The sequence below is a fragment of the Mchenga conophoros genome, linkage group LG2, assembly GCF_057382185.1.
Source record: "Mchenga conophoros isolate Kocher_MC1m ecotype Shallow Benthic linkage group LG2, M_conophoros_male_GT1.1, whole genome shotgun sequence".
In the NCBI taxonomy this organism is placed as follows: Eukaryota; Metazoa; Chordata; class Actinopteri; order Cichliformes; family Cichlidae; genus Mchenga; species Mchenga conophoros.
This window is the reverse complement of record NC_140527.1, coordinates 28,083,579-28,104,513: the sequence shown is the minus strand read 5'-3', so window position 1 is coordinate 28,104,513 and position 20,935 is coordinate 28,083,579. Positions and strand designations below refer to the sequence as shown.

Here is a 20,935-nt window from a genome sequence, read left to right as displayed (position 1 = left end):
AGCGGGAGGGATTATAAAGAGTCTGCTTCTGAGTTCAGTCATCACACCTCTATTGGAAAACTCGACTCCGCACAGCTGAAGAACTAGCCGACCGAGAGCCGTTCAAGGTGAGAAAATCTTTGCTTGTACTGCCTAAGTTACGTTTTAGAGACAAACATTGATGAATGAAGGATAATTCCAAGTGATAGATTTCGTTTTGTCAGCCATTTGCTTTCAGTTTTCTTTTCAGACAACAAAGGCATTAATTCATTCATTCATTCATGACATGCAAAAAAGAAAAACTGTGTACAGACGAAACTAGCCTTTGATACAACTTCATTATTCATCAGATTAAACACCCGATTCTGTAACTCCAGTTTACTGGTGTCACAAGTGTTTACTGGCAGCAGCAGCAGCACACCTGGGACTTATGTCTCACCTGCTCATGTAAATATTTTATGTTAAGGCAGAACAGGTGGCACAGAAGCAGTAATTAGCCAACTAACTGGTTATTATATCAGACTGGGAAAGAAATAGTCCATAGTCCATGCTGACTGGTGTTCAGTTAAAGGAAGATTGTTTTGTGTGTGTTTTTATAGGAATCATGGCCAAGCGTGTTGCAGTCATTCTGTCAGGCTGTGGAGTGTATGACGGCACAGAGGTCCACGAGGCCTCTGCCGTCCTTGTCCACCTGAGTCGTGCAGGAGCAAAAGTAAGGACGAGAAAAGGCTTGTTACACATTCATCTGTGTGCTTATCTGAACCCTGTCACATTTGGAAGTATTTGAACTCCTACAACATCCCTCAGTCTTGCAGAGGCTAACCTCTTATTTCATGTGTATGCAGGTGCAGATGTTTGCTCCAAATGCAGATCAGATGCATGTTGTAAACCACTGCGAGGGGAAACCCACAGAAGAGAAGAGAAACATCCTGCAGGAAAGCGCCCGTATCGCCAGGGGTGAGGTGACGGATCTGGCAGAGCTAGATGTCTCAGCACTTGATGCTGCCATCATCCCAGGTGAGACACCACAGAATAAAACACACAAGCTGTTTCTTTCTGTTGTGCTAGTTGCACTTTTGTGATGTTCTCTTGTACCCATATAGGGGGCTTCGGTGTGGCTAAGAACCTGAGTGACTGGGCAGTGAAGAATAAGGACTGTGCCATCCAGCCAAATGTAGAGAAGGTCATCAAGGCCTTCCACAAAGCTGGAAAGCCGCTGGGTATGTGCTGCATCGCGCCCATCCTGGCTGCAAAAATCCTGCCGGGCTGCGAGCTCACCGTGGGGCAGGACAAAGAGTGTGACAAGTGGGTGAAGTATTTTATTATCAGATGTTAATGTGGGTGCAAAACTACATCAGTCAGCCGCTCTGACAGTCCCTTTACTTCCTGTCATCAGGTGGCCATATGCTCAGACAGCAGGCGCCCTGAAGGATTTGGGCTGCAAACACGTGAACAAAGATGTGGAAGAAGTTCATGTTGATGCCAAAAACAAGCTGGTGACCACCTCTGCCTTCATGTGCAACGCTCCCATTCACAAAGTCTATGATGGAATAGGTGTCATGGTTAAAGAAACGCTGAAACTGGCTTAACAAGAGTTTAATCACATTATTGATCCATGAGGTGCTTTCTTCTTTCCTTTTTTCTATCAAGCTTATCAAGCTCTTTTACCTATTTCCTACTTTTGTTTTGACCTGATGTGAAACTTTGAATGCAATAAAATTTCAATAAAAGATTATCTAACAAAGACAACACAATTCAGTTGTTTTTCCTTATTTATACGTCATTCAATAATGTCCTGACATACACATAATACAATAATCCATAATGTTCAAACCTATTGTGTTAGAAACTGTCTGGTTTATTACACCAAGGGGTTTACTGGATGAAAACATTGGAGATTTGCATTTGTAGGCAAAAGTCTGTCCGTACCTTTAAGCAAAATAACAGATAAGTAACTATTTTCGTGGCCAGCTAAACCTTTTTTGTTATTTTGTTGGAATTATTCACGCACTTTTTCTGTGTTGTTTCAATTGGCTTGTTTGCTCGAGGTTCCCCATACAACCTTTTTCATACGACTACACATGGAGTAAGAAATATGTATACCTACCAAAATCCTTGCATTGTTTAATGATGATTTAGTTAATGGAAAGGAGCCCTCTGTCACCAGTAACATTTGAACAGTATTGTCTCACTGCCTGTCAAATATCCGGTTCAACTGTTGTCGCTGGGAAACACTGGGGAACTGAAAGGAGGTTTAATGGGTTGAATGCTGTCGGGTGTGTAGACTGCCACCTGCCATCTTTCCTAGAGTGAGTTAGACTGCTTTACACACTTGTCTATTTGCTTCTGGGTCTGGCAAACTAACTGGACTTTTATCATTTATTGTTCATTCAATCCATTTTCCTAATCTCTCATTATACTTTGCATCTCCAAGAGCTGGAGCTCATGTGAGCAGATATGTGACAAAAGACAGTTTGCACCCTGGACAGGTTGCCGGGGAAACTTCATGTGTCAACATGGTTATTTAAACTGCCCTGACTTCCTCATGCAGAACCACAGTTCCTCTCTTGATATCCTATCGTATGCTTTCTCTAGATCTATAAAGACTTCTCATTCTCTAAGATTGCATAAAACAGTCTGGTTAAAACGCCATTACCTCCACAGGTATCATCTGGACCAGCCACCTTTCCACTCTTTATCCTCTTCATAGCTGCTAGAATTCCTCATTATCAGTCCTCTGCACTTCCTGATTCACTGTCTTCCACTTGTCCTCCTCTCTTTATCATTTACTTCATTCGTGAGCTGCTCAGAGCACTCCTCTGATCTTCTCAACACACTCTCTTCATCTGCAATGAGGTTTTACCTGTAACTGGTAACTGTGTGTTGTTGTCACTGCAGTGTCAAATATTCTGACAGATCTCCAAAAATATCTCAGAACGACTTGTGTGGAACATTTAGGAAAACAATTAAACACTTCCTTACAATATTTACAATATTAGCATCAGTTCTTGTCATTTTAAGAAGAGGATATTTCATGCAAGAATGTTGATAAAGGCAAAGTTAGCGGTCTACACTGTCATCGTGATCTCTCAGGGTGATCTCATTTAGTAGCCAACGGTCTGCGCCGAGCATGAGCTGCTTTCTGAGTTTACCAGAGAGACACGGGGTCTTGTCTGTCACTGAAAGCTGTGTGGCAAATTAGCGAGATGATGCGTTGGCAAAAATGGGCTCATGGGAATTAAAAGTTCTTTGGGTGCTCTAACAGTGCCCCAATGAATAAACGAGGATGCAGTCGGTTCATTTCGAGTTACCTACCAAGAACGGCACAAATTAGCGGCTCAGAAACGAGCACTGAGCGAGGGAGGGAAAGGATGAGATTGATGTAAACTAAAATAATACAGTGTAAGCCCGTGATTCTATCAGGCAGATGAACGAGAGGAGGATGGAGAAGAGTCAACGTGTCGTCTGTTAGAAACTTCTTGGGACTGTGAGACTGAGGGCTAGTGCAGAATTTATCCAAATTTATCCTTCATTACAAATTATTTCACCTTGTATACCTGAAATCTGTGTTTAACAGTGACTTGCATTTTGTAAGAGCAGCAAATTATTATTTGCTGTTAGATCTCAACCCCTCCCTGTGTTAATAAAGATTACTGTGCCACCTGCGTAAATGCGCGCATTGTTCGTTTTTTCGGTGAGGTTGCAGGTACTTATTAAACTCGGACACACTAACAAAGTCACATTCATTTAAGTGCTTTAGAAATGTTAGTATGGTGTTAGTGTGTGGCTCTGGTAGAAATGAAACCACGAAAATCGAGAAAAGACGCACAAACACGTTGTAATTGTGCACCGATTTCCGAGCGGACATGCAACTCGAAAAACTGCAAATGTTTAGTTTTGTTCAGTTGTGCTCGGCAGTAGTAAAACAGTATCAATACTGAGAAAGGGACTCAACTCTAAACACTCTGTGAAGAGTTACAGGACAGAGTCAAGGTTTTAGCACTGCGCTCACAGCTTCGAGCCATCCACCCATCACGTTACCCACTTTTTATTGGAAACATGTCCTCATATATATATATATTTTTGTTTGTTTCACACATGGTACAGCAGTAATGCATTCCCATACATAACCTTCCTTTCAATTAAAGTAACACTGTTTCCATGCATGAAAAGGAGCAGGAAGAAGAATAAATTCTTATTGATACCTGCCCCCTATCTGTGATAATACAAGTAGGCAACCAAAATTACACTATGACAATTTTCTGCACATTACAAAACAAAACAAAGCAAACAGAACAATATACTCAACAATGAGCAATACCACTAAATATCAAACTAAAAGGATCATTTTTCTACAATTAAATTCTATTCTTTTCAACTTCTTCATATTGGTTTATCATTTTATTCTTATAGCAGATTTTAAATTGAGAAACATTTATACAACACTTAAGATGATCAGTGAGAGAATTCCAGTTTCTTATGCCTATGACTGTTGGACACATTTGCCTTTGTGTGGTTCGAGCAAACCGGTGCTTAAAATAAAACTTCCTTCTGCCGTCCCCATTTTCTGAACACAATACAAATAAACTTTGTAACTTAAGAGGTAGTGTTTTATTTATATATATATATATATGTATATATATATATATATATATATATATATATATATATATATATATATATATATATATATATACATATATATATAAATTTGGACCACATTAGGGAAAAAATTGAAATTGAAAATTGAAAAATTGAAAAATGTAGTGATCACGTTGTGCAGATGAGTCAGAGAAATAACTCGATCTGCTGGTTTATTGTGTCATTGTGTTGTATTGTGTCACAACATACCCTCCCTTTACTGCAAGAGGGTGTAGTGTAACCATCGGTATCCTTGCGCGGGTACTTCCAGCTCTGCCCGAAGCTTCGTAAAACAGCTTCAACAGGGAAGTCAACACAATTACAGTCTAACTTCGATACGAGGAAGGGTCAGGAGCTGACGGTAAATACTGGTCAGGTCAACGGTTACACTGTTACACAGATTTCACGGGTTTGTAACAAAACTATTCTGGATGAATCCTGCGCTGGACCTGCGTCAGATATTTCTCTAACTCTGACATTAACTCTGTGAAAAGCGCTACAAAACAGAATTCACCAAGAAGAGAGAGACAGTGTCAGACTTAGAGAGAGCTGAGTTCCACCCCACAGGAACGAATAAAAAAGAAAGATTCATGCAGGGAGGAGTGAGGTGTATTATACGAAGATGGTCAGATAGACCACTTTATGCACAGTTGTAGTTAATAATGTGAACTACTGTAGTGAAATAATGTTTGAAACAAATTAAAACTCAAACATACCGTACCTGCTCACAAACAACACTGCACTTCTGCAGATTACACAAGAACTGGACTGAGCATCAACCACTACAGGTGCAGTGATGAGTCCAAATTTGAAGTTTTGGATAAAGCTGTCAGTAATGTGTACAGAGGAGGTTATGAAAGAGGTACAACAGTGAGAGTCTACAGCCATCTGTAAAACACGGTGGAGGCTCTGTCATGGTTTGGGTTGCATTTCAGCCAGTAGTGCTGGAGATCTTGCAAAACACTGATTCATTTTTCAGTATGAAAATGATCCCAAATACACAGCTGTAAAAGGGTACCCGGAAAAGCCCTATGCAACACTATCATCAGCCATGGATTGGCCTCCCCAGAGTCCAGACCTCAACAAGCAGTGTGGGATTATAATGACAGAGAATGGAACAAAAAGGCAGCCGACATTCAGAGAAGAGCTTTGAGTGTCCTTCAAGAAATCTAGATAGCTATTCCTGAAAACTACTTAAAGAATTTACAAGAAATCTGCCTACAAGAGTTCAGGCTGTTTTGAAGAATAAAGGTGATCACACCAAATATTTAGTTTCAAGCTTGTTAGAATATAAAATATAATTCCATTTGTATTACCTATTAGCCATTTTGCTAGGAAAATATACAGAACCGAGGGTTGGCTCAAGCATTTTGCACAGTACTGTTTATAATAACAGCTGTATGAGCATCTCTGTTTATGATGAGAATTGAACAGGAAAATGCAAAAATTTAAGAGTCAATAAGTTTAATTTCACAAAGTAGACTTCACTCTGCTTTGTGCATTAAATAAGAATGTAACAGCGCTTTGTGTAAAAAAAAAAAGAAAGAAAAGTTTTTACTGTTGAACTCGGTCTAAATTTATAACAAATCTGTTACACCAAGCAAACATCCTGAATTGGCTTTTGGCATATTGTAGATTTTTCGTCATTAATATGATATAAAGATTTTAGTTGGAAAGCAAAATCGCCGTGAGTCTCTTTTGTTTGTATGCAATTTGTCATTTATTTCAAATTTTACAAACCAGTTTATGGCACAAAACAGTTTCTACACATTCAATTATTTAATTAATTCATGATATAGAGTTAAAGGAATTTAAACACAGCAAGTTATGTCAAAAAATGACAGAAATGTGATAAATATATCAATAATCTGAAATTTGATTTGATTATAAAACTTAAACATTTGCTTTAACAACACATTATATTTCTGTAACATATATTAACTCCTGGTCTTGCAAATTGGACTGTAGTCACATGAATACTTATATTCATGTGCTTTTGTTGGAGAAATGATTGAATGCGTCTGTCCCGCTGACCAACTTTGTTGCATGAAACTTCCTTGGACGATCAGGATCCTAAGAAACAGAAGTAAAATAAGTAAGTAAAACAGTAAAACAGAAAAATACAAGAGGACACTCTGATTCTTTCAAAACAGGGAAAAACGTCGGCCTTACCTCTGTGGGGTAAGCACAGGTGGGAACGTAACGGATCACAAACCCACAGCGTCTCTTTTGTGATGTGTTGGCATCACTTGCATGCACAAGGAGTCCATCATGAATCTATATGTTAAAGAAACAAAAGGTCATTCATTCAACATACAATGTCTTTATCCTCATTTACAGCCTTTTAAGTTAAGAATAAAACCGAACTCACAGACATCTGTCCAGCTAACAGAGGGCATAACACAGCTTCCTCCACCTGCACCAGCTCCTCTGGGATCTCCTGGTTCACTGACAGCATGTTCCCAGGGCGGAGGGCTTGGCGATGGGGCAACATGCCTGAGCAGTGGCTGCCTACAGGAGGCAAAGCTCAACACTGTGAGTAAGACTGCTGATTTTAGAAAGCACATTTTATAGCAAGTTGTATAAAAGAAAAACAAAACACTAAAGCAGATGAAATACCTGGGATAACCCGCAGGGCACCGTTTTCTTTTAGTGAGTCATCCAAAGCAAGCCACACAGAAAGAACAGGGCCGCCAGTGATACCCCAGTACCTGAACAAACAATTAGAGTTAGGCATAGGAAAGCAAAACAAACACGTGTTTGCTTCTTTGTCTGTTGAGTAAAATTTACCTCATGTCCTGATGCCAGGCCACGTATGGAAGTTCATCTTTTTCAGCGTGCCCATTGCTTTGGGCAATTGTTTCCTCCTTGGCTGGTTTGACCGATGCTGGGTATTTGCAGATGAAGCGGGAATCCAGCAGGATCACATCTGGGCCCAAGACGGCTGTGATCACTTGCAGGATGTGAGGGTGCTTGGTCAGGTTCATCACCCATGGATACTGGAGGTGAGCATTGTGAAGGCTGTACTGCGTGTACTCAGTACCTGGATATATGTATAAACATAACACAGCTTTCCTTAGAAAAAACAGGGCAAAATTTAGTCTACTAGTTTTAATTACTTTTATGCATATTCGTACTTTTAGAAGATAAATTCAACTCATTAATGATCTGTTGCTACTTTTTCCTCAACTGTCTTTTCTGCACTAGCATTGTCTTGTTACCCATCTCTCTTCATCGCTGTGTGCTACTTACCAAATTCCATCTCCAACTTAGAAAAGGCATCTCTTGCTTCCCTCAGCTCTGTCTCATTCAGCACAGGCAGTGCCGAGAGGAAGCCCTGCTGGTTGTAGCTCTCTCGCAGTTTCTCTGTGGATGCAGTCATCTCTGCAGGACTTGTCTCACAGACGATGGCTAAGGCTTTTTCAGAATTTATAATGTAGAAGCTGTTTGTTGAGGTGGTATTTAAGGGGTAGAGAAGATATAGAAAAGTTGGTAAGGCAAAACAGTTCCTGTTTTCCTTCGTGTTTTCAGCGACATAAAAATAAAAAAGTCCTGCCCACTTGCCATGATGGGTGAAAATAAACCATATAAACAATGTTTGTTCTGTGGACTAAAGCAAATTAAGAAAACACCCTACAGAGATGCAAAACTGACTTATTTTTCTGGAGTGGCAAAACCACAGTAAAAAACAAGTAAAATAAGAAATGTATAACTTGGTGAAATGTGGAGAATATACCACAGGGAATACAGCTGTTATTATTAACCATAACTGCTGGAGTAAATGTGTTAATAGCATCACACCTGTGCACTGTTCAGTCTTCAGTTGGTGTCTCTCCAAGTCTGGATCCTGGATGCTCTCCAATGCTTCTGCTGCACAGATTTATATAGTGTACAACCCACCTTCCAAGGACCTCCTCTCTGTGTCATCGTAAAACGTCTTTGATTTGAAATTGTGCCACACAATGATTGTCACATTCCATCCTTTTGAGGTCAATGAATACCAGAGCAGTGAACGATTTTACCATCAGGAAAAAGAAATTGTATCTTAAAGGTGTGACATGTTGTGAAACAAAAACCTTTCAAGCAACATGAATTCATTGACTAAATGCCCTCGCTCATCACAACCTTTTGTTCAACACGTTCTTTTCCTTGTCAGGAATTTACAGAATGAGGAACCGATGAGAAAAAGACATACTTCATATTGTGCATAATGATGGTGTGAAGATGTTTTATTTTTCTCTGTCCTTTCCTATTATATCAGTGGTGCTGTGTAAAAGTTTTGAACCAAGCCTCTTCCGTCCTTAAACAATAGGTAAAAATCCATGAAAGACTTGAGACAAGATTTCAAGAATACATCTGGTGCTTCAGTTAAACCATCTGCTCTTCACTGAAGCCTCATCAGAAATGGTCTCTGTGAAGGGTGGCTGTCAAGAAGCTATTCATAATGAAGGGAAAGAGGGAGAAAAGGGTAAGATATCCCGAATTATATAAGAACTGGACTGACAGCTATGCCCATATGTAAACTTCTGAGCACATCTGTGGGCAGCAGGTCAAGATAGACGTAAAACAGTGAGTTTCTACAGCAATCTGTAACACACGGTGAAGGCTCCGTCATGGTTTGGGGCTGCATTTCAGCCACTGGTGTTTGGGCTCTTGTCCAGATTGATGTCAGTACCTCTTTTGATCCACCGTAAAACACCATCTGGAAAGCACCTGGTTGCGAACGGCTTAATTATTCACCATGGCAAAAAATCCCAAACACAGTGCCAATGCAATAAAAGCATAACCTTGTAACCATAACCATAACTTGTGTCATTATATTTCAATGATAAAAGCTGATAAAAAGACCAAACTAGAGTCAAGGTCTTGTGGGAAAATTAATAACAATATATTTTATTCATAAACTGGAAAACAGGGATAAATGAGCAGCGTAGAAGCAACCCATCAGTTTGAGGATGCAGATCGGTTTCAGTGTGACAAAGAGCAGCTTCCACAGTGACTTCCTTCTATCACTTTGGTGCTGACAAGCAATTGTCCTTTTAAATATATCTGTGAAAATCAATTAATCAGTGACCAAATAAACGTAACGACCCTTTAATACAAAGACAGGCAACCTTTCACAGTCTGTTACAAAAACCTAGAAGTATGCAGTGGAAAATCTTGTTTAGGAAAACCCCTCCAGTCACTCTTTCTGGTTTCAGTGACGACAAAGACCACTTAGCAGTAAAAACGTGCAGCAGCCCTAACTGCTTCCTTCAGACTGCAAAGATATTAATCTCTGAGGAAAAAAACCCACTCAACCTTCCTTGTACAACTTTCTGAAATTGCAAATAGGTTTGATGGTTCAGTGCAATGCGTCCACTGAAGAACCACATAAACGGCACAGCTGTGTTGGTATTCTGAATCAATGCGAATACATGTATTAAAATTGATCATCAAATCATGCTTTATTTTATAATGTTTACTAATTGGCTAATAACTGCTTTGTATATTAGCCAATTAGTATCTATGAACATTACACAGATAGCTTAATAAAGCCACAACTGTCATTTATGAATCCATATGAGAATAAATAATTTGTAATGCATATATAAGCATTATTATGATGACTAGTATGACGCTAAACCTTATGTTAATAACATAACATAACACCTTGTCTGTGTTTGTGAGATGTCAGGAATGATCATTGATCAGTAAAAGCATGAATGTACTACAAAACCACCAACACCATGGTATATGCAATATATGCCATTTAAACAATCTTTAATTACACAAACTAATAAAAATATAATTGTTAGTGATATTAATTATCTGTATCTTTAATTAAACATTATAGATATTAAATGACCTTTTACAAAAAAGGGTTACACAAAAGTGTTGCAATGAAGTGAAAGATTCAAAAGGCAACTTAAATATGTTAATCCTAATAAAAGCATATTTACACTTTATCGGAAACATGAAACGATGCAAGTGTGATGAACTACACTCATAAATCATGCCTGATTTTGACTAAACTATCTATACAGGCACATCTTCAATCAATATCAGTCCCGCATTGCTAAATTATTAAGTTATAAGTTAAGTTATGTGGGTAAGTGATCGAGTTAGCACAGCTGAAAACTGTCATGTTAAGTAACAACGTCATTATAGTTTCAAAATATTCCTTAAAAATAAAAGAAAGAACCTTCTTCTGAAACTTGTCTGGTTATGTTTGTTCTAAGTGATGATGTCATATGTACAGCAGTGTGTAGCTACTTCCTTTCACAAACCAGCACATTCGTGCACAAACAGTGAAGCTGTCAGCTGAGGATCTGTGAGGTGTTTGTTTAGCTCAAACTACAGTTTTTGGTTCACTCATCTTCTCGCTCAGTTCTGGTCTCCTACTTCTCTTTCTGTTCTTTTTGTTTCAGTTTCTCTTCGGCTGTGAAGGGAATATTTCATAAGGTTGTTCTTTTTACACTATAAGGAAACTTCAAACTTGCAGCAGTGAGAGTTATGTACACACTGGCAAATGTTTGTGCTGAAGTGCTTAAAAAATTACATGAAGAGTTTTACTTTGTCTAATGATGCTTTTCCAGACGAGACTTAGTACTCAAGATCCTTTGCGAGCTGCTGACACATTTAGTGAGTCTGATGTTACCAGGCACTCATTTTCTGTAAACATGGCTCACTTTCCCTCTAAGTGTCACACTGACTCTTTGTCCCTGTTTGGGTGCTTTGGGCAGAGTGGGTGGTGCTGTTTCCTTTTCTCTCCATTTTGTGGTCTCTTGTCGCCCCCTAGCAGCTGCTGCTCATTATTACAGCGGTGGATGAGCACAGGGTTTTTGTTTTCAGATGTCTTCTGTAACAGCAGCCTCTGCAGCATCTGTTTGTCCGACCGCTCCCGTCTGAAGTCATCCTCATATATCTTAAGCTGATGAGAAAAACACACGAGATTCCAGTGACAAACACATCTTTAAGACATTCAGGTCGAAGCTGAAAGGGGTTTAATCCGTATATTGTTTTATTTGGAGCAGCTGTGGATTAATCATATATGCCTACTACAATATGTTTAAACATATTACATAAATAAAAATATGGCATTAAAGTCTCTAGTTTGACACTATAAGCCAAAAGAAATAACCAGTCACTGCATGAATTTTCTGTTTGTTCACATTTATTTTGCAAGGTTTGCATCAAGATCAGACAGCAGGCAGGTTTCATAATCTTTGCTTAAGGGATTTAAGTATGAATGTGGGTGTGTTCGCCTGTGTGAGTGTGTACTCTTGTGCATAGACAAAAACACTACCTGTTCTTGCAGTAGTGCCACCTGTTGGCGCATCTCCTCTCTCTTCTTCCTCAGCCTTCGGTTCTCCTGCAGCGTGTGCTTGTGGTCGTTGTGCTCTGTCTGATATTCTGCCTCATATATCTCAGTCTGCTGACACAAGACAAAAACACGGCAGCGAGCCATCGTTAAAGCCGTATTTTGCAATCTGCGGACGCTTATTATTATGAATGTCTGCGCGGCACAGAGCCACCACTTGGTGGTGCCGTTCACCGCTTCATTGAAGTCTCTTTCAGCATTAAGCAAATCTTTCCCTGGCAACAGTGAGTCGACATCAATTCTGCTCTCCTCTCATTAGAAACAGACACATTTCTGGAAGCTGTGCAGAAGAGAGCAGCCCACCTGACATCTCAGTGCCTCCAGCTGCTCTTTTAAATCATGCACTTCTTGCTTGGAGTTTTCCAGCACTCCCAGTGGGGAACTGCTGGCCTGGCCTTTTCGCTGATACTCAGCCTCTGGGCTGGTAGAAGCTGGGAAAAAGGAGGGTGAAGGGTTTTGCGCAGAGCCGCAAGACAGGTCAGGATGACTTCCGGGGCCCAGAGCTGGACCTCGCATCACAGTAGTAAAGCTTCCCTTTGATGGAAAAAAAAAAAGACAAAGAGATGAGCAACACTGTGATCATACAACTGAAAAAAAGAAAAGAAAATGCACAATGCGATCAGGTACAGGTGAGACCCTCTGACAGGAGCAATACCGGTTTGGCAGGTGTGAAGTCTCTCCCTGGGTGGTGCAACCTGCTCTCCAGCAGCCTGATATATTCTTGCAGCTCTTGGTTCTTCTTTAGCTCCTGCATCAATGCTTGCTCATAGTACTCCTTTGCACTCTGCAATCCCAAATATAGCAATAAATATCACACATGCAAACCACATCTATTATCGATGGCTATTTAAAACAGCTGCAAGATAACTGTTTAGGAATCCCCTCGTCTACGACACCCACTTCTCAGTATATAAGCAAATGCCCGGAATAAGTTGTGCGGTGGTGGTGTGTTAGCGCTTGCATTTACCTGCTGATGTTCAACTTTGAGGAGCAGTCTGTTGTTTAGCTGTTTGATTGCGCTGTTCTCCAGCTCCAAAGCCTCCAGCCTGTGCTGTAGACGCAGCGTGGCACTGCGGTACACCTGGTCCCAGTCCTCGTTCAGCTTCATCAGCTGTGACACATCATCATGACCATCATCATCACACAACAGTCATTACTGCCAAGGCCTCCACTGCAGTAATCAATAGCTTCGTTCATTTAATCTTTACTGCCGTCACTCTGTCTGTCGTCACAACAATGCTGGCATCACAAACTGAAGCCGGGCACTTCATTCTTACTCTAAATGCATTAGTTACCCCCCCCCCCCCTCGGTTTCCTTTTTTTATTAAGAAGCAACTAATTAAAATCAGGAAGCCCTGGTTGTATAATAGTGAAAAATTGAACTCAAATGATGGTTCTTCACAGCTTTGCAGCAATTTTCACACAACACCCACAGTTCTCCTCTGGTTTTCAGAGAGAACTAAATGTAATTGCCAACATCAGCAATAAAATGCGGGCCAGTGGAGAATATGTGCCGGTTTTAATGCGATGCTGTACCTCCTTGTTGACTCTGCGGAGCTCAGTGTTCTTGTTGAGCAGCAGCAGCTTTTCCTGGTCAGTCGAGGTGACTGTCAGACTCTCTGTGATCAGAGTCACCTGCTCCTCTGTGGACAGCAGCCTGTCAGCCACGGGACTCTCCTCCTGCACCCTGCACACCGACACACAGATGCTGTTTACACATGCATACATACCAGAGGAGGATATGGAGTTTGCCTTAAATAAAATCACGATCAAGAACATCAGAAAAGGATTTCCATTAATAAGCCAGCACATGTACACTTAAAAAAAAGTCAAGGTACTTTTGAACGCCCACTCCCGTAGAGTGCACTTACAGGGAATCGAATAGGAGCCATTATGCACACCCACGCACACACACACACACACACACACACACACACACACACACACACAAATGCATAGTCACATTATGTACTCAAAATACTCAGGCACACACACACACACACAGAGCGATGTTCTTCTCAGTGTCTCTCCTGGCATATCAAAGTTTGTTTACTATCCGATGTATCTGCGCATTGATAGCCCATGGAAACAACGTGGGTGATGATCCCTGGAAAATGCACTTTTCTATTGAACTGCACGCAGGAACGAAAAATATTTGCAAGGTCTAATTAGTCAAACTAGCTTCCTTTCTACCAGCTCTGATAGGAGCTCTACTTAAAAAGAAACAGCTAAGCAGTCAAAAGGGGGAGAAGAAGCCCGAGGGTGGGGAGGTGGGGTATCTGCTCACAGAGGAACACACAAAACAGTGAACGCAGGCCGCAGGGCTTCTTAACACAAAAATACTGCCGCAACCTCACAGAGCTAAGTACTACAAAGAATAACAATTTGCGATCATACCTCATTCCCCTCAAGGCTAAACTCCTCCGCAAACACATGCTTTCATCCACTTATGTTCAGTGTCCTGCTATGTGAAAATCTGTGTTACACAATTTCAGAAAGCAGCAAGGCAATAGCCACAAATAGGAACATGGAAGTCTAAACATGAGCAAAATGGCACAATGGGTTAACTTTTGAAGCTATTACTATTATTACTATTGCTACAAAGACTCTTTTTATATATAAATGTGATGTAATCTGTTAAAATAAATAAACCATACATCCATTTTCTTCCATTATCCATTTCAGGGTTGCTGAAGCTAGTGCTGTGCAATACTGCACACATGGTATCAATCTGATACCAAGTAAATATAGGGCCAGTGTTGCTGATACAGTACTGATACCTGTGAAGACGGCGTATGCAGGAGAGAGCAGTGTAGTTCTCTTCTCGTGTCTAGTCTGTTCCTTGGTTTCGTCTCTGCCTTGTCATCAGTGCCTCTTGTTTTCGTCTGTCTCCGAGTTTTGTTATCCTTTATCTCCCTGGTCATGTCCCCGTGTTTGTCTGATTTCCCTCTGCTTTCATGTTTATTCATCTGTGGTCCAATACTATGTGAAATTCATGTGTCTCGGTCTTGATCGAGTGTGCTGTTTCCTGTTTTACTTTGGTAGCCTCCTGCCTGTGTACTGTCTCCCTTTGTTCTTTGCCGTGTTCTCCCTCATGATGTATGAGTTTACATCCATGCGTACATCCCTACAGTAGTTTAGTTAGTCGTTGTTTTTTAAGTGTTGAGTAAAGCTGTGATTTTTACTTTACTTTTGTCTTCCTAGTTCTGCATTTGGGTGACAGAAACTGGGATTTCTGGAGATTTTGGTGATCTGGAATGCAAATGTACCTTTCTCTAAAGCACTTTGGGTTGGCTTCTCTTGTTTAAAGCTGTAAATCTGCTATAGGCCATAAATAACATGTGTTATGTTTGTGGTATATTTCTTTTAATTTCCAAAAAATGATTATCTGGTTCGATCTGCCTACCTCTAGCTGAAGCCTATCTCAGCTGTCAGAGGTTGAGAGGGCGTAGTCAGGGCTGATAGAGATAGGACAGTGGGAATCCCCCCAAACCTGGCTACCAGGAAGTCAAAGTACATGTAAAAAGGCCCCAGCTACCAGATTCAAACCCTACTTGGACCTACTACTAACCTTTATTTAAATAGATAACTTTGCTGTCAGGTAAATCAGCTTCTCTAATGGGACTATACATTCTGTGTCCTCTCGTGATTATAGGAACAGTATTAAGGGAAGTTTTTTTTTTTTTATTATTTTCATTCTATGTCCAGTGTTACTAATTTTGGGCACCAGCAACATTTTAGTTTAGCTTAGCAACGACAAAACAAACCTCAAAAGTTCCTCCAAATACACCAGTGCCCTGTATAACCTCTCTTAGTAACCAAAGTTCATTTAAAAACTATGCTTTTCTAAGAACTGCTGAAAGCTCTGGATAACAAAATAAATGTTGTTAACAACACTCAGAACAGTGACTTTTCCCTTGTTCTCTGAAAAGGTGATATTTTCAAAAAACATTGAGGAAATTCTGCAAAAGTTCCTTTGGTACGTTTAAAATGCTCAAAGCCTGTTCTGAGATTTGAAACGGTTATTATACAAAAAGCAAGTGTATCCATGGTTAAAACTGCTTGTCTAATTTTACACTGTGCCATCTGTCATATTTCTGGGCTCAACGAGAGCACAAAGGGCTTTAGCACAGACTGTTTATGGTCACTAATAGGGAAATCAGCTACAATGAACCCTCTGCTCTGCAGTTTGGGAGGTGCAGTATGAGGGAAGAAGCTGTAAAGAAACACAATGAAATGAAACAGAGCCTAACTTTAGTGGCCACTGCGGCATTAAATACAAATGCACCCATGCCAAAAACCCTGTCTTGGCAAGCTAACACTGTGTATTCAGCCATCCCACTGAAGCAACTATGCTCCATGTCTCCCTGATACAGAGCTTTTTCTCTTCCAGCTTTGACAGTCGATACACACTCCGTGACCCAGTTTCACTAAGTTTTCAATCATATGCCATCTCGGAAGGACACCAAAATGCTACTGCCTTCTGCGGCAATATGGTAATTTACTGTCATGGCATATAATAAAGAGGTAGACAGAAAAAAATCTTTCCTTCTTGCTGGTAACCCTGACAAATATCACTCTACTTGTGCGTGGGGTGGCCACAGTTAAAGCCCCACAGGAGGAGGCGGACGAGGCTGATTTTAAGACTCATCATATGGGTAAATACTGTGATAAAGTGTACCCACCCCCCATTGAGAAGAAAGAATATTAGTCACACGCATATGTTTTATATGTACCATGAAATAAGTGTAAGAAACATAAAAGACACTTAAATGATACTTTTTAAAAGTTTGATTTCTTGACATTAAGCAAGAAATGACATTTTGGTGGTATTTCTATTTAAACCAAGTCTTGCGAAACAGTGAACTGAAGCCTACGTTTTTTTGGTGATCTCATGGGAAACTCCGCAGTTACTCTTTATTCCTCCTCTCGCTGAGGGGAACTTCCTCGTAAAACTACACAAATATCTTTAAAAACATGTCACTTAAAAGGTTTTTATCTACAATGGGACTTTGAGTCTTTTTAAAGCATTTCTAAAATTTATTGTATACCTCGGGGTCTGAAACTATGTACTTTTTTTTAGGTGGACAGAAACTCAGCACCCCTTGGACACTATAGGTAGCCATCTATGCAATCCTGCCTACATAAATCTTACCATGAGTGGATTTGAGGCTGTGATTGATAAGATAAGATAACCTTTATTAGTCCCACATGTGGGAAATTTGTTGATTATGATTTACCGCATATTTTCCTGTTTTTGTTTCTATTTCATAAGTAGAAATACACACACACGCACTCACACACACTTACACACTCACCATAACTCTTCTTCAGCTGATTTGGGTTCCTGTTGGCTCTGAGGAAGGCTGCTGTCACTTTTAGGTGAAGCATCTTTCTGTCCTCCTGTTGGTTCTCCTTCTGCTGCTGAAGATGATAACGAGGAGGAAGATGACAAAGACAGCAGATCTCCATCCATTATAAATCGAATATGTAAATCGTCATGAAGTCCTCAAACTAGTTGTTCTTCATACAGCCTCCCCGGCGCGTGTGGTGGAAAGTAAATACTGTCGTCTAGTATTGATACGTAGTGAAAAGAGGAAGTAGCCGAGACCATGAGCCACATGATGCAACGAATAGGAAGTGACAAGCTGTTCCAGCTCTTTGCTGAGGAGGGTCTGTCCCACCGTACTTTAGCTGTTGAAAGTATTGTAACCCCCCACATGTGACCACACATTATTCAAATGTTTTCTCAGTTGGCCTTTTTGGTTTAGATCATTTGGAGAATTTGGGAAACTCCAGTTAGTGTCGATTGTGTGAGTCTGTGCATGTGGGTCAGTGTTGGGGACTGCGTGCCCGTTAGCTGAGCTGTTTCTGAATAAGCAATTCAGAAAAGAGCTAATAGGTGAGGAGCTGAATAGATATGCATAATTTATGCATGATTATGTATTGTAGGACATGTAATTGATAATAATGGTAATGCATACATTTATTCATAACGCATAATGACAGAGTCAGGCTGATTGCATTCACCAGTCTGCTCATTACTGGGACTGAGGGAAATTGGCTGCAACAGGTTAATTAGTAAATCACAAGTTCATCCAAGGGACAATCAAGTAAATTAAAGGATTTTTGTTAATTATGTTCCTCTTAGTCAGGCTAAGCTGTCTTTTATTAACACTAAGGAAATTAATTTGACAACCTAGTTTGCTACACACTGTTTCCCATCGTGTCCGAGAGATTCGAGGCCAGTCGTGGTAAAAAAATGAATTCCTGAGAAACATTTTACGTACATACCAAACTGCAAATATAGTATTTTAGCATTTTAAGCATTCAAAGGTCAATGGAAATAAATCTCCTGATCTTTTACCGTTAACTCATTAACTGATGACTACTTCCCAACTTCCTTTTTCCTTGTGACCAATAAATATTTTGTAACCACAAGAACAGTAGTGGCTCAAAGAGAGGCAGTTTCAGACTGTTTGTGTGACATTTTGGTCAAAGGCAATAAATCTCAGCAGCAACTTTTTGGCTAGAATGGGTCCCCCAAACATTTCATACACACACACCGTGGTTCAGTATGAAAACTGTAAACTACTCTTTAAGATAATTTGGATACATTTAGATGAGTCTGTGCTTGAATAACTGCACAGCTCGTGGGATTCTCACTCAGTGTTTGTTTAGAGCTAGATATAGAGATATATATATATATACACATACAACACATGCCAGATCTGTGCCAGCTTGCTCGAGGATTCTGACTATAGTGTCTGACCCATTTGTACACAGATTGCCTTCCTGTCCACACGGTAAGTTATTTCCTTGTAAAGCATGACTTTATAGCTGATGGTTAAGGTCTGGGCGCCTGATAACTCTTTAATGTTTTTAATACCTTTTCAAATGTCAATTTCCGGTCTCATTAGTACTCATTTCAACTCATTTCAAAAAACAGAAAAAAGTTTAACACGGGACCCAACCACTTTGCGTCACCAGTAGTTATTTTGGCCATTGTCACTCGAATGTTGTGGCTGTAGACCGCTGATAGCCGTTTCCATGGTGAATACCCCATAACTTCTGTGGCATTTTTTATTGTTGCACTTAAAAAAAATACCAAAACCAGGAAACAGGAAATAACACTTCATACATCACAAGTTATTGTTCAACATTTTACTGTTACAAACATCTGTCTTTGTATATGTCGCAGTAAGTAATTCTGTTTAGCTGACTTTACGTTTAGTGACTATGCTGACATGAACCTAAACTATTGTTTCATTCCTAAACCTTTTAAACTACTTGTCTTAGTGTTACTTTGGTTTTAGTCATTACACGTGTAACTCAACCTAAGTATGGACCGGAATACTTAATTGTGTGATATGACCAAAATCTCATATCCCGATATAAGACATCTATCGTCCTGATAACGATATAAATCACAAAAATTTTACATTTTCTGTACATTCTGAGAATCGCGGGCAGCTCGACTTGCGTAGTGTTTCCAGCTGGGCGTCGTGTATCTGGAGTCGAGTGTTTTAACCAAAGCATGAAACTATACATTTTTAGACATAAGTTGTAACGGCCGCCGTTTTCTTTGTGAGTATTTATTACACGGCGTGCTGCGGGGAAAAGCCTGTTCTAACGTTTGAATCTAAGGTTTATTTTTTAGCACCTGGCAGCTCTTTTTTGCTTCTCATCCGTAAGTACTCTGCATACTCTTTTACATGATTACGTTTATTTTGAAAAGTCTCAACAGGATCTTGAGCTTTATTGTGAAAGGTTTATGTGGAAGATAAACAAGCGGACACGCGATAGATTTTGGTAGCCCGACTGGAAAAATTTGCAAGCCCTGTGTTACAGGCATGGCCCTTTAAGGATGAAGCCTGATGGGAAATGTATTCGGGATGTGTGTAGCGGGACTGCCTGGTGTGTGTGTGAAGAGAGAGAGCGGAGATGGGGAAAAAGTAACGGTTAGCTACAGAAGAGACGACAAGAAAATAAATAAAAGGAATATAATAACTCCCTCGACAGCCAGGGTTGTGTCGGCGATGCTCGCTGTGAGTAAACTGTTTCAGCCCACTGTACGCGGTGTTCGTGCCTTAGAGAAGAAATAAAGTTCGGTGAAGCAGTTTCCTACGCCTCCTTCGATCTTTTTGCTAGCGGAGTTGACCTGTATAGTAAGCTGTTGCCGGTGTTGTGCCAAAAAGTGATTGTCTGCCAAAAAGTGATTTCCGGTATTTGCCAAAAATTGATTGCTTGTATTTAAACTGCTATAAGTAACTTGTTGGGCTATAATATATGAAACAGATGTCAAATGCACCCCTCATGGATTACATATAGTCATCTTGAGCCACAAACAACATCCGTGTAACAAGGTAGAAGCCACAATCAGTTTTTGGCAGTGACTTTTATATAACCTTTATTTTTGCAGTTAAAAACAATCTCATTAACATTAAAAATGTCTTTCTATATATAACCCCTTTGTAAACCCTGTTCACCGAAGTCTATTTACGAACATACGTAAAGATATTACACATAAAAAAATACACGGAAACATTGGAAATCAGTTTTTGGCAGACAATCACTTTTTGGCCTACGAGTCAGTTACGGAACCTTCAAGTAACTGCCAGAGGTTTCCTTACTACGGTTCGGGGCCGCGGATCTGGCGCGGTAACACCTGTATCTGATTGAGGAATCACTCATCTTTGGAAAGGAGAGTTTATTACAGAGAAATGGCTCTTTCCAAAATAAAAGCTATACTATACGCTTCTTCTGGGCTATATTCTCAGCAGCATATTGTAGCGGGTCAGGGCTGTTCGGGGTTCTGTTTGTACAGTTATGTTTTGTTTATGTTGCCATAGTGACGGGTGACGCCTTCTCGCTGCGACGGTGTGTCCTTCCGGGGTCAGAGGGTGCCCTGTGTGGTGTTGTTGTTGTTGCTGTGCGGTTGCCGCGCTGAGC

General features: G+C 40.3%; 3 protein-coding genes across 4 annotated transcripts; 1 reads left to right on the top strand and 2 right to left on the bottom strand.

The window, feature by feature from the left end:
* The first annotated feature begins 3 nt into the window (after positions 1 to 3).
* Positions 4 to 1,733, top strand: LOC146582130 (putative glutamine amidotransferase-like class 1 domain-containing protein 3B, mitochondrial). The gene is made up of 5 exons (XM_085248116.1): positions 4 to 107; positions 579 to 691; positions 825 to 996; positions 1,083 to 1,284; positions 1,376 to 1,733. The coding sequence occupies exons 2-5, from the start codon at positions 584 to 586 to the stop codon at positions 1,566 to 1,568; spliced, it is 675 nt and encodes a 224-aa protein (XP_085104242.1). The 5' UTR covers positions 4 to 107; positions 579 to 583; the 3' UTR covers positions 1,569 to 1,733.
* Positions 1,734 to 6,567: 4,834 nt separating this feature from the next.
* On the bottom strand, positions 6,568 to 8,002 carry LOC146582129 (uncharacterized). Its single transcript, XM_085248101.1, has 6 exons — positions 7,873 to 8,002; positions 7,411 to 7,663; positions 7,240 to 7,331; positions 6,992 to 7,131; positions 6,793 to 6,897; positions 6,568 to 6,693 (listed from the first exon to the last, which is right to left on the bottom strand). Exons 1-6 carry the CDS (start codon positions 8,000 to 8,002, stop codon positions 6,607 to 6,609), a joined length of 807 nt encoding a protein of 268 aa, XP_085104227.1. The 3' UTR covers positions 6,568 to 6,606.
* A 2,040-nt stretch (positions 8,003 to 10,042) lies between these two features.
* LOC146582128 (uncharacterized) lies at positions 10,043 to 19,587 on the bottom strand. 2 transcript variants are annotated; one of them, XM_085291823.1, is made up of 7 exons: positions 17,302 to 19,587; positions 13,520 to 13,670; positions 12,951 to 13,094; positions 12,639 to 12,767; positions 12,287 to 12,517; positions 11,909 to 12,034; positions 10,043 to 11,533 (listed from the first exon to the last, which is right to left on the bottom strand). In XM_085291823.1, exons 1-7 carry the CDS (start codon positions 17,457 to 17,459, stop codon positions 11,306 to 11,308), a joined length of 1,167 nt encoding a protein of 388 aa, XP_085147949.1. In that variant the 5' UTR covers positions 17,460 to 19,587; the 3' UTR covers positions 10,043 to 11,305. The 2 variants fall into 2 exon arrangements, with proteins under 2 accessions (XP_085147949.1, XP_085147957.1); XM_085291831.1 differs by lacking the exon at positions 17,302 to 19,587 and adding an exon at positions 14,381 to 14,400.
* Between the last annotated feature and the right edge of the window lie 1,348 nt (positions 19,588 to 20,935).